Source organism: Miniopterus natalensis, chromosome 1 (assembly GCF_054644295.1).
Source record: "Miniopterus natalensis isolate mMinNat1 chromosome 1, mMinNat1.hap1, whole genome shotgun sequence".
Taxonomy (NCBI): domain Eukaryota; kingdom Metazoa; phylum Chordata; class Mammalia; order Chiroptera; family Miniopteridae; genus Miniopterus; species Miniopterus natalensis.
The window spans coordinates 158,053,688-158,066,862 of NC_142081.1; the positions used below are offsets into that span (position 1 = coordinate 158,053,688).

Consider the following 13,175-nt stretch of genomic DNA (forward strand, 5'->3'; position numbering starts at 1 on the left):
ACTACACTAGTTCTCCTTTCCTGCAGAACACTCCTGAGTTCCACAGGGTGAGCATGAGACACTGATCATTGTATTTGGTAACTGTGGCAGGTTTATTATTTTTCCTGATTCTTGACTGCTCTCCGTACCCATGCCTTTTGCCATGTAGTTATGCAGTTCCACTCAAGGTGAAATAAACTTCCTGAGCTGCTGATATTGGGCACGGCCATATGACTTGCTTTGGCCGATAGAATATGAGGGGAAGTAATAAATTGATAAGTCCAAGCCTAGAGCAGAGAGGCAAAGCACGTTTCTGCTCCCCTCTCTTCTGGATCTGCCATCACCATGGGAAGAATATGCCTTTTAATAACATCTGTTCCCTGCCCCCAAATGAGAGACACATGGAGTAGATCTGACCCAAACAAGTCACCTGAATTAATCCCAAACTCACCCTTGTCAGCTGAACCTCAGCTGACCTGCAGATACATGGTCAACAAATAAATGCTTTTGTTGTAAGCCACTGAGCTGCAGAGCACTGTTGAGATAGCTGACTGATATTGCTACAGTGGTCATTGGTGACCTTACTGACAGTTATTTGGGACCAGTAATAGAGTAGAATCCTTATTTATTTGGAGGGTGCTGCAGAGTGAGAGAGCCCTGGGGAAATAACATTAAGTACAGACAACTCAAGAGGTTTGGCTGTGATGGAGGGAAGAAAAAGGAGACAACAGCCAGAAGGGGACCTTGGAAGAGGCTGTTTTGCTTTTTTTTTTTCCTTTCTTTTCCTTTTTTTTTTTTTTTTTTTTGAGTTGGGAGAGAGTAGACAATGTTTAAGTAGTAGGTAGATAAAACCAATTGGGAGGAAGTGGTTGATTACAGAGAACAAAAGGAGAGTTGGTACTTTGTCTCCCGAGATAGTAAGAGGGGGTGAGATGAGATTTAAACACAAGGAGAGGGGTTGGCCTTGGAGGAATGAGGAGGGGGGTACCAAGTGTAACCAAAGGGATTAGTAAGAATGGGAGGAGATTTGGGTAGACTTGCAAATCTGCTGGGGAGAATTTGAGGGTGTCCTATCTAATTGCTTTAAGTGATTTGCCTATTTTCTTTGAAGGAGGAAGAAATATTGTCCAATTAAAATGAGGCTAGAAGCCACATCTGACCACTTCCCAAATGATATGAATGATAAAGAACACACGTGCTTGCATTGCTCCCACAGATGAATGTTCTTCAAAGGCTGTAGCTCATGGTTTGGCTTTGGGGAACTGCACGATCTGAATGTGGACAGCTACAGAGCGCTGCTGAGAGAACTTAGAGCAGTCTTACGTAAGGGGGGGAGATGCTGTCCTCATGACTGTCCTCAGTATTATTAAGATGCCAGTTCTTCCCAAATTGGTCTGTAGATTCAGCATGATCCCAATCAGAATCATTTTTGAGAGTGTAGAAATTGATACAGTGATTCAAAACTTCATATGGAAAAGCAAAGAACTTAGGTACAAAATAATTTTGAAAAAGAACAAGTTAGAAGACTCCTGCTGCAAGAGATGTACAAGGAAAGCATGGGTGAGTGAAGCACATTGCTTCCATGCCCTCTCCAGGTGTACCCGCCCGGCACCTCTAGAAACTCTCCAGATCCTCTTGTTTAGGAATTTTTTTTTTTTTTAAATATATCTTTATTGACTTCAGAGAGAGGAAAGGAGAGGGAGAGGGAGAGAGAGAAACATCAATGATGAGAGAGTCATTGATCGGCTGCAGCCCGCAACCCGGGCATGTGCCCTGACTGGGAATCGAACCCTGATAGCCTGGATCCTAGGTCGATGCTCAACCGCTGAGCCACACCTGGCTGGACTTGTTTAGGAATTTTTAAAGGAGGTTCCATTAGGAAGGCATGGTTGATTAGATCACTGGCCATTGGTGATTGCATTGCAGTCCCTCTCCCCTCCGTGGAGGTTCAGGGTTGGGGCTGAAATGGTTGGTTCCTCTGGAAACCAGCCCCCATCCTGAAGCTGTCTAGGGGTATGCCCACAGTCACCTCACTAGCATAAACTAAGGTATGGTTGAAAGGGGCTCATTCGTGAATAGCAAAAATCACTCCTATTAGTCAGGAAATTCCGAGGGTGTTTGGAACTCTATGCCTGGAACCAGGGACAAAGACCAAGTATATTTTTTATTGTTCCACAGTTTGTTAAACACATTGCTGGGCCCAACCCCCAAGTTTCTGATTCAGTGGGTCTGGGGCGGGGGCTTGAGAATATGTATTTTAACAAGTTTCCAGATGCGGCTGATGGCACTCATGGAGAATGTCCTTCTGTCCTTGAGGGATAAATTACAGCACAAAATGGTGTAATTGATCTGTCAATTCTTACCCTTCTGACTCATGGACTTCCTTTCTTTCTCAGTTACACAAAGTTTTCTGTAAACTAGCACATTCGTTCTGTTCAAAGTTACCACCAAACTTTACCTCAGAGCAGGAAAGCCCTGGGGTACATACCAATCCTTCCATGGCACACCGCAGGGAGATGACTGTAGAAAGGAGGGTGATGGGAAAGAAAGCCACGTCCTGTTTTAGTTTTCCCTTCAATTCTATTTCACTGTGGATTTTAATTCACTTGCACATGCATGAATATATGTAGCCACACATTTCCCAGCATCTGCTTACTGCTTCACCATTCTCCCTTTCTAGACCCAACCCACTCGGACTACCTAAGGTCCCTTCTCTTCAGACACTCCATTAACTGGCTCAGTAAATTACCCTGCATCTAACTATGGGCTAAGATCCGTCTTCTAAATCAGGCTGAATGCCCCCAAATCTACTGTGGCTTTTGAGGAATGGGTGCGTGTATGGTGGAAAAGCAAGTTTAGAAGTCCTCCCTGGCCCTGCAGTTTGTTTCTCACTCCACATTTGCCCCGCGCCTTCATGATGCCCTCTCAGTTGTCCAGTCCCCTGGGGATTGCACTACACTCAACGGACATCTCCACCCAGGGGACGCTGAATGTTCTGGAGCTCCCACCCTTCCCCTGGCTTTGATTGGCCCTGAAAAGGAGGGTGAGCCAAGGGGCTGTGGTAAGAAACACATTTAGGGGTAAGAAAAATGTAGGCAGAGTAGTGTTATGATTAAAAATATTAACTTAGGAGTCAGGTGGCTCTGGGTTTGAATTGTGGTTTTGCCTCATTAGTTACATGCTTTGGAGCAAGTGAAGGTCTGTCTGCCTCCATTTCTGCTTCTGTGAAGTGGAGCTGACAGCTGTCCCATACAGAGTCAGCAGAGTGGGGCGGTTAGAAACAGAGTTCTGGTGCCAGACTGACTGGGTTCAAGTTCTGGCTTCCTTGCCATTGAGTAGCTGTAAGGCCTTGAGTAAGTTACTTAACCCCTCTGTGTCTCAGCTTCTACATCTGTAAGATCACAGTGATAATAGTACCTCATATGAAAAGGCAACATTTTTTATTTGAGGCTCCTGAATGTTTGTCTAGCTGCATATCTCCAAGAAGACCAAAATCAAACTGAAGAATGAAATGATTCCTGATCCCTAAATATTGAAGTCTGAAAAATGCTAAGAATGCAGGATTTGGGTGACATTTTACAATCCTTTATGTGTGTGTGTGTTTGTAATAAAGAAAAGTTGAATTGTAGACAACAGAAAACGTAGCACAGGGGGTGGCAAAAGTAGGTTTACAGTTGTGAGTACACAAAACACAGTTTATTCTTGTATTATTATTTATTAATTATTGTAATATTTTCCACCCTAACAAGTTTAAACCTACTTTTGCCCGACTCCGTATTTATTGATGCTTTTTACTTCCTCCCCAGAAAATTATTTAAATAAAAAGAGAAAAATGAAAGTGGAGTCAGCTGTAACTTGAAAGCTGGTTGTGTTGCCAGAGAGTCCCCCAACCCCAAAAGCAGGAGGGAGAGGGAGGGGTGCCGACCCAGCTGAACTCAGCACGGGGCGGGGCGAGAGCTGGGCTGCAGCAGGGGAGGGAGGGGAGGGGAGGTTACGCATCAGCCACTTCTGTTTGTCAAACCTGATGCAAAACATTTTCAAATGGAACTGAAGACTTTAAGAATCAATATCATGAGACAGTGAAAATGGATTTTAGTAAGAGATTGGCAGTTTCTGGAGGAAATCACATTGAATATATCAAGGGAAAGGGGCTCTCAGAGTCAAGCATTGTCCCACTGTGTCAATACCAGGAATAACTTCACTCACCCTTTGCCATAGAATTTAGATAATCTGTAAGAGGTAAGAAGCATGCAAATAAAAATGAGCATGATAAAATTCTCCTTTGCATCATGATGATTCCAAGAATGTCTAAATTTGAGGAAATGCTCCATTAAGAACGAATTGCTTATAATTAAGTAAAATGTTTGCTCAAGTTCATTGAATAGCATTAGATTAATAAGAAGCATTATAGGCTTGGATACCAGAAACCAACAACAGCAAGTCTGTGCAAAAGACATGAGTAAAAAGTGTGTCAAAGCAAACATATAAAAGAATACATCTGAATATCACCCTATAAATGCCTGTCCTGAATATTCTATGAATTTAAGCCTGGGGATCTTTGAATGTCATTAGTTTTTACCTGAAGCAATAATACTTATGAAAGTAGAAAAAAGGACCCCATTCCTCTTAATAATGCCCTTGTGAATGGAAGCTGTGGACCCCCGTCTCCTGTCAGGCTGAGGTTTCGTGGTTTCCCAGGCAGCTTTTTTTAGTCTCTTATGGAAGCTGCTTTTTCTTTGGGAGTAAAATGATTGAAATGCACTCCATCATTTCCTTCTTAATTCAAGCCAGAGGGTCAGATTTGAGGTTTAAGTTCTCATTCCTTTATTTTTCTAGGAAAATTTAACATTAAACAATAGGTATATTATCAAAAGATGCTTACATGGAACTTTCCCCCCTGGTGAATAAGAATACCAACTCCAGGTATGTAGGATACTTTATTTTTAAAAAGTTCCAGTTTGCCCTATCAGCCTCTGAAGGGTGATTTTTACATGTATTTTCATGCTTGCTTGAATGGGGATGCTCTTTGGGGGGGGGGGGGACTCAACCGACCATAAAACTAAATCCAGAGCAGGAATGAGGAGGAATGCAGGTGTCCTTCCTGGGGACATTGGCATCAGGTCTTCTTTGTCTTGACTGGAGCTGGTAACTGAGAGTTTTTGACAAGGCTAAACAAAAACATAAAGAAGACAGTCATGTTTGGAGAAAGGCCAGAAACTGTGGCTTTCCCCTGGAGACATCAAGCAAGGAATATTGTGGATACTGGCTTCCAGTTTAGTTTATTGAGCTGCTAGAATGAGTCACCCCAACCCCATCTGATAAGTAAGAATAAAGGAGAATTGACATTTGTCTTAGGAACTTCTCATAAGTTTAAAATGGCACACATTTTTTTAAAAATCTGTTTTTGTTGATTTCAGAAAGAGGAAAGGAGATGGAGAGAGAGACAGAAACATCCACGATAAGAGAGAGAGTCAGTCATGCATGGGCTGCCTCCTGCACGCCCCCTACCGAGGACAGAGCCGGAGCCCGGGCATGTGCCCTGATGGGGAGTCAACCGTGATCCCCTGGTTCATAGGGCGACGCTCAACCGCTGAGCCGCGCCTGCTGGGCCGCCAGGGAGGGGACCCTTCAGTGCAAATCAGAACCTGAAAGCCCTCTGAATGCCTGACTTACTTATGTATATTTTCCAGCAGATGTTGTGTCCATGGGAGTTTAGGATTCAGGCAAAGAGCAGACTTATTCTTCAACCAGATTCTGGGAGAAAAGAAACAAAAATAAAAATAAAGCAGTGTTACATTTTAGTCAATCCTGCACTTAAGACTTGAATATAAAAATAATTATTCCCACAGGAAGCAGAACCGAGGGTAGGCAGTTTGGGATCTGGAGTAGGTGATTAGTAGCCTGAGGTCTGAGGAATAATGAAAATACCATTTGCAGACGTGTATGTGTGAGCTGGTGGAACTGACTACAAAGCTGGCAGAACCTCCTAAGTCAGAGGTTAATGTTCTGTTGACAACTTTTATGTGAGTTGGAGACAGGCCAAATAGCTGACTCTAAGGTTGGCTCACTTCTAAAGCCATATCATAAAATCTTTTAAATGTTTGTGACCATTGAGCTTGGGAAAACAAAATAGACTATAAAGCCCACTCTCTTGAGAACCTTTTATTTGGAAAAAAAAAAATCAATGTTTTAACGTGGGGGAAGTTACAGAGCTGATTGCTCTGAGCGACAGCTGCATTTTTGGGTTGAACCACCAGTTAGTAAGGCTTTCACTGCTCTAGGAAATTAAGTGATAACAAAAGCAGCAAAGATAATTAATAGCTGATATTGAGCAAGCACTGACAATGTGCCAGGCATTATGCTCAGCAGGTAAAGTGAAGTGTCTCAATTAATCTAATAAAAATTCTGTGCAAGAGGAACAATTATATCCTCACCTTCAGGTGAGGAACTTGAGGTTTAGTGAGTTTATTATATAACTTTTCCAAGATTGCACGATAAATACACGAGAGAGCAGGGTTCAAATGAAGGTTATCTGACTCTAGAACCCACACTTGTTGCCACAACTTTATATGGACATAATCTGAATGGTCTCCAAGTGGCAGACACTGCGTTGCATGTTTTACCCGCAGTGGAAGAAATGAGGTCTCCCAGGTGATAGCACACTGGGAAAATCTACTCTTCATTGGTGTGACCTCAAACAAAACACAATTCCTTGATGTGTCGTTTATCTTAGCTATAAAATGACAAATAGTGAGGATCTATCCATCTAGCTTTAAAACTCCACCCTTGTTAAGTAAATCATAAGAGGTCAGAGATCATAGAACAGTTGGGTTCTTGGACAGAGGCTTCTAATTTGGTTTCTGAGTTCATGATGGAAAACCAGTTTCTTACAATAATCTGCATCTTTTGTTTCAATATCTGGTTATAATTTAGTAATGGAGAATTTGGTGAGAAGATATGGAATTAAATTTTTGTCGCTTCAGAACGATTGAAGTTAAAGCCGAGGAAATTACAGTGCATTACTTTCCCTGACAGAGAGGTGAGAGCCTTGACTCATGGCAGAGGAAATGGAATAAAAAGAAAGAAGTCTCAGTTTTCTGCACACCAGAGGAACTGCTCCCAAACAGGTCCTGGCTAGACTTCAGAGCTCTGAGTTTGAGGACAATGGTTGTTGTTCACACCAATTGGCAAGCACCATTGTGAAAGTATAATGCCTTTTTAAAAAATATATTTTTATTGATTTCAGAGAGGAAGGAAGAGGGAGAGAGAGATAGAAACATCAATGATGAAAGAGTCATTGATCGGCTGCCTCCTGCACACCCCCTACTGGGGACCGAGCCTGAAACCCGGGCATGTGCCCTGACCGGGAATCAAACCGTGACCTCCTGGTTCATAAGTGGCTCAACCACTGAGCCATGTCAGCCGGGCAGTATAATGCCTTTTTAATGAAAAATTTTATACACATTTTTGATATTATGTATTTCTTTTTTACAAGTTGAATATAATTAGTCTGAGGCCCAAAGCATTGATATCAAAATGGGACAAACAAAAAGTGAGTTGTTTATAAACATTTCAAAAATCTAAAGAAGTCTAAAGGAAGAGCTTCTAATGAAACAAAGTCAGCAAAGCCCTAGAAAGATGCTGTGCCTCATACTTCAAGGTGCTGTGGGTTCTTGGTTCATTAAAGATAGATTCAAGAAGGAGAAACCAAAGTTCTAAGTAGTGATATGCAAAACGATCTACAGGCTCCATTTAAAATACTCAATGTAACAATCCAATATTTATTGAGCAGCTACTACATACCAGGTAAGGGATAAAGCATTGGAAATGGAGGGATGAATAATATCTGATTCCTGTCTATAAAGAACTTGTTTTCTGGCAGGAGTGAAAGAGGGGGGATAAAACTTGATTGTCTCAACACAATGATGCTATAATAATTGCAGCTAACATTTACTACTGGGCCAGACACTGTGGCAGGGGCTTTACATGCAATGTGCAACGTCTCATTTGATGTGCCGTGAAAAATGCTGTGGTAGAAGTAGCCACAGATTTCTCAGGGATTACAAAAAAGGGAGGGTCCCAGAAGCAAGGGGTCATTCCATTTCAATAAAAGAAAATATCTATTAAACTTCTTGCAGCCACTACTCTCCCCTTAGCCTAACTCTTTATTCAGAGGTATGGGATCAAAGTTGATAGAACCAAAAGCTAAAGGACATTTCCATAAACCAGACCTTCAGACAAAGGACTGTTGTAGATATTTCTTTTCTTGCTCCTTGATTTGGTAGGAAACCAAGTTTCTGCTGGCAATTCGAATTTTGTGGACTCGAGAAGGAGTTTGGGAATGGGGGGAATGTGAGTAGGGCCCTGGCCCTGGCCCTTTGGAATGGTGTGCCTAGGGCAGTCAGTTAACCTCCCTAAGGCTCCATTTCTGCATCTGCAAAGAAATGGTAACAACAGACATACTTTAATAGGGCTAAGGAGTGAAATGAGTAAATGTATGTCAAGCACTTAGTTCAGGGCCACTGCACGATACGCAACTGAACAAATCCTGCTGATTCTCATGATTAGCTTGAGAGTTGTCAGTGACCCTCAGAGTTCATCACTTCGAGACTCTTGGGTAAGAATACTATGTGGCCTACCATTTGTAACAACATGGGTGGACCTAGAGGGTGTTATGCTAAGTTAAATAAGTCAGAGAAAGGCAAATACCATGTAGTTTCACTTACACGTGAAATCTAAAAAACAAACAAACAGACAAAAACCCTAAACAAACTCATAGATTCAGAGAACAAACTGATGGTTGCCAGAGGGGACCTGGGGGGGGGGGGCTGGGGCGCTGAGTGACAAGGTGAAGGGATTGAGAAGTACACATTGGCAGTTCCGAAACAGTCATGGGACGTAAAGCACAGCAGGGGGAATATAGTGAATAATATTGTAGGACCTATGCTTGGAATACTTGGAATCAGGTAGATAACGAGACTTACTGGGGGGATCGCTTCATAAATTATACGAACGTCTAACCATTACCTATATGCCTGGAACCGATATAATACTGAATGTCAGCTATAACTGAAAAATTTAAAAACTGTTAAATACTATGTAGCAAGATATGACCTGGTTCTCCCTGGGAGAGAGGAGTCCCATGTGTCTGTGACTTACATGACTTCCAGGACCGAGCAACCACTTGAAGGAGGGAAAACTGAAACCCGGGCAATAAACTTGAGGCTGATTGGCAAGGAGGCCGTTTTGGTGCATCTACACCTTAAGTATACGTTGTTGGCCTCCAGGACACCTGTAAACACAGAATCAGTTATTTTCATCCCTTTGGCATATAATTCATAACTAGAACTTAACTACTAATCGCTCATACAGTGCAGTTGAAGACTTAAAAATTTCTAGTTGGTGCTTCAACCCATGTTCCTTTAGTGTGTGTTTCTGCTTGCCTTGACTTATTTTAAAACACTTCCTACCAAAATCTGAAAAATAAAATTAGCTTTTGTAAAACACAACACCTATTGAAGTTTGTGGTAGAATTATATTGGCAATCAGGTCATTGTCCAAATAATTTGAGAGCCACAACAATGGGGACTTACAACTCAGTTTTAATCAGTGCAGTAGAAAACCAACTGACCTTCACTCCTAACACAGAAATTGAGGACAAGAACTCATCGGAGAGTCCCTGAAGCAGTAACAAGCAGTGACAGTTCTCCCTCTTATCAGATTCAACGCCCCCCACTTGTCAACCTCTGTTTGAGGAAATAACCATAGAAGGTATTTTTGGTGTTTGTTTAATACATTGGTCCTCCATCTCAGTTGCAAATCATTTCCAAACAAAGGCCAATAATAAAAATTCAACCCCATTTTTATCCAACAACAAGTTGGTACTAGACAAGTAGTATTAGTAACCCATCTCAGGTATTTTAATGAATTTTTCCCTTTTTAATCCCAGTGCCTACCACCATGCTTGACATGTATTTGCAAATATAAGAGACCCAGCTCTCAAGGTGTTTACAATTTACTGGAAGAAACAAATGAGCAAAAACTAAAATACCACAGAATGTTGTATGTCACCCAAGGTTCAAACTCATAATGGGAACAGAGCGCTTTGCCCGGAGCAATGGAAAAGCCCGATGGAGGAGGAAAGAGAAGAGGGTCTTGAAGAATGAAAATAACATGTGAAGCAAAATAATAATTGGGGGGAAAAAATCCTGCATTTTAAGAACAGAAATGTGTCCTCTAAACCCAAGCCAAGTGTATCATTCTGCACATGCGTCTGGTTCCTCCAGTGCATAGAAATTTACCACTAGAAACTTCAACCAGAACTTACCTATTTACACAAAGGCCGCCTCCCAGTTAGACTTGGAAATGGGCTGCTGTGCAGAGAGCTTGTACTTAAGTGCTCCTGTTGGCCTTACAATGGTTCAGGCCAAAGCTAACGTACAGAATTGCATCAGATGCTCCCTGCTGGGCCAACCCGCTGAAGTCGATAAACTTTAACTCCTATCAAGGGTTTGGTCAGAGGAGTAGCACTGACAGGCAGAAGAAAGAAGACGTACATGGAAAGAATTAGTGATAGCAGAGCTGAAACTGAAAAGGGCCAGGGACAGACAAACCAAGAATAGGTGACATGGACATTGGGCGTCCGGTATCCTCCTTTCTATGGCTAGCAATCATAACAATATAAATGCTTCCAAGAGTTGAATTCTTAGCACCTTAGTTTTAGAAATCCAGGAGCAGTGAGCAGTTTTTTCCTCCTTAAGTCATATTTCCCCCCATTTTCTAATTGAAAAAAATATATTGAAATGGCTGAAAACCATTTCTCTTCAAAAGACAATGACAACAGAAGTGAAAGTTCTCACCATGGGCTGGAGAGAGGCTGCTGACCAGCAGCAGGAGAAGCAGGCATCCAGCGATGAACCTCATTCTGCCTGAAGGTGGAGTTCAGGCTTCAGCTCTGAGTCTAAACTCTGGGTTCTCAGCACAGAGACTCCTATTTATTTACCCCACTGAGAGCCCTCCCACTGCCTTTGTCTCCAGTAGGTCAGCTGCATCATCAGTTTTAAAAACCCCCAAATATTGCTGAGATTGTTTTTTGTAACTTCTCTTGCAAATTTTATGGAGTTTGCTTCAAAGCAGTGTTAGTATAATAAAATGTTTCTTGAAGGCGTAGATGGTGGCAGGGATGCTGCAGGAATTTGGGGGTGGGGAGAGAGGGAAAGGACGTCAGTTTGGAGGCCCCACAGTCCTCTCCCTGGGGTCGCTGTCAGTGATGATGGCTGGGAGTGCTGCTCTCAGTGAGGGGTCAGCAGGCTCTCTCAAAGGCATTTAAATGTACGCGCCACGAAACGAGGGCCTCTGTCGGGCCCATCACTGTGTCCCCAGCACCTGCAAGAGAGCCTGCCCTTTGGCAGGTGGCCTGTAAATATTTGCAGATCTAATGAATGCCTCCTTATACACGGATCCCTGTGCTGACTAGGTTGCTGGGTGGTGGTTCTTTACCAGACTTTCTCGCCTCTTGTTGTACTATCTGCCATGAATGGCTACTTGTGTCATGACTATCATGGAAATACTGGAAGGGGGCAAGTGTGTGTCCCTTCATTGGTGTGCTGGTGTCTTGATGAAGGGAAGGAGGCGATGGCTGTGAGGAATTAAATCTTTCTGGCTCTGGGATACATTTATGGGGCTTAAGAACCAGGTGTCAGTGGAAGTTGTCATTAGAAGTTCATCAGGTGCTGAACTCATATTATAGTTTAACAAAGCATACGTGCACTTTGGTTTTCATCTGACCAGGTAACCCATGGAAACAATCAACCCACTGCCTTAACTCACTTGCTAGGAACTCTTTGATTGAAAAAATAGAAAAGCATGTGGACAAAGGCCGGTGTGTCCCAGAGGACCACTGGGTTGACCTGGGAGTATGCAGGTGTGCGTGCATGAAACCAGACTCGGTGACCCGCGGAAAAATCAGAGGTTTGGTTTTCCTGATGTGGCTTTCTCAGCAACTTGATTTTGGCTACTCAGTTAGCATTGTGGATATTTAGCATCCTCGGCGTTTCGGTGTCACACAGGGGCTGTGATAATGTCTCACAGCCTTCTTATAACAAACAGTTCTCTGGCTGGCCTGAACGACTGCAGGGGCAAGGACTCATCGGCCTTCAGGCAGCCTGTTCCGTTGTGTGGGCAGGTCTAGTTATTAGAAAGCATTCATGTATATATAAAATCTGAAAGCTGCTTCCTTAATAGTTCGGTCAGTTTGTCCTAATTAACCCCTTATCACCATATGAAAACAATTCTAAATGCTCTTTCATATGACAGCACTCCAAATATGTGGGGTGGGTCCCACAGGAAGTGGATGCTGAGAATGGATGGTGGAGCAATGAAAGTTTTTGTTTTGTTTTGTTTTTCAACTTCTGTAATAGAAAAAGGGAGGAAGAGGCAGGAGTGGGCAAGGAGAGCCTCAGGTTGCAATTCTGCTCTGATAAAGTCCACGGGAACCAGTGGGAAACTCCCGAGAAGACTGTGTTCGAGGAGCCCCACAATGGGCAGCGATGCCCAGGACCTGCGGCCCCTGCCATGCTCAGCCACCGGCCAGGGCCTCTCAGAAGCATCGTGGCCTCTGGTAAAACTGCAAAGCAGATTCTGAGGGTGTTAACAGCTGGGGGCTGTCAGCTAACTGCACTTCTCACAGCTGGCCAGCATGTTATTTCTCTAAGGGGGAGCTGAGCAGTGGAACTCTGTGGTTGCCACACAGGGTTATAAACTAGAGGTTAAGAACACAAACTATGAGGTCACCCGGTCAGTGACTTTGGACTGGTCACTTAATTTATCTAGGCCTAATATTTACCAGTTTTCACATGGAATAATACTAATTTTAAAGGATAGTTTGGAGAATAACATTATTTAGTATATGTACTGTTCTCAGCAGAGTTTCTAGCACATAGAATTAATTCAATAGATGCCTATATGTCCTTCCACCCACCCATCCATTATCAATGTCTTGCTAACTTCCACTCTAAAACCCACATGTACACACTTCAGAGGTAAATATCTCTATGTCTTTTCACTTATAACACAATGTGAAGCTCACTCACCATCTTCTTTTCATCACTTATCTCCAAAAAGATAAACTACCATTTGGTTTATCTTTTTCATTGTTTCTCCTTAGTCATAAATGCCCTTTCTTCTGGCTCCCCATA

The 13,175-nt window shown here is 42.8% G+C and overlaps 1 protein-coding gene across 1 annotated transcript; it reads right to left on the bottom strand.

Annotated features, from left to right (window-relative positions):
* Positions 1 to 4,797: 4,797 nt before the first annotated feature.
* Positions 4,798 to 10,935, bottom strand: CXCL13 (C-X-C motif chemokine ligand 13). Its single transcript, XM_016207510.2, has 4 exons — positions 10,839 to 10,935; positions 9,139 to 9,271; positions 5,653 to 5,733; positions 4,798 to 5,147 (listed from the first exon to the last, which is right to left on the bottom strand). Exons 1-4 carry the CDS (start codon positions 10,900 to 10,902, stop codon positions 5,096 to 5,098), a joined length of 330 nt encoding a protein of 109 aa, XP_016062996.1. The 5' UTR covers positions 10,903 to 10,935; the 3' UTR covers positions 4,798 to 5,095.
* Between the last annotated feature and the right edge of the window lie 2,240 nt (positions 10,936 to 13,175).

What these genes read in the sequence shown, in the direction of transcription:
- CXCL13 (XM_016207510.2), bottom strand. Translation starts at nt 10,902, where the DNA reads ATGAGGTTCATCGCTGGATGCCTGCTTCTCCTGCTGCTGGTCAGCAGC. An exon ending in TGCTCGGTCCTGGAAGTCAT is followed by an intron (nt 5,734 to 9,138) that starts GTAAGTCACAGA and finishes CTTTTCTCCCAG; the next exon opens with AATCTGGTTGAAGAATAAGT. An exon ending in CTGCTGGAAAATATACATAA is followed by an intron (nt 5,148 to 5,652) that starts GTAAGTCAGGCA and finishes GTTTTTGTTTAG; the next exon opens with CCTTGTCAAAAACTCTCAGT.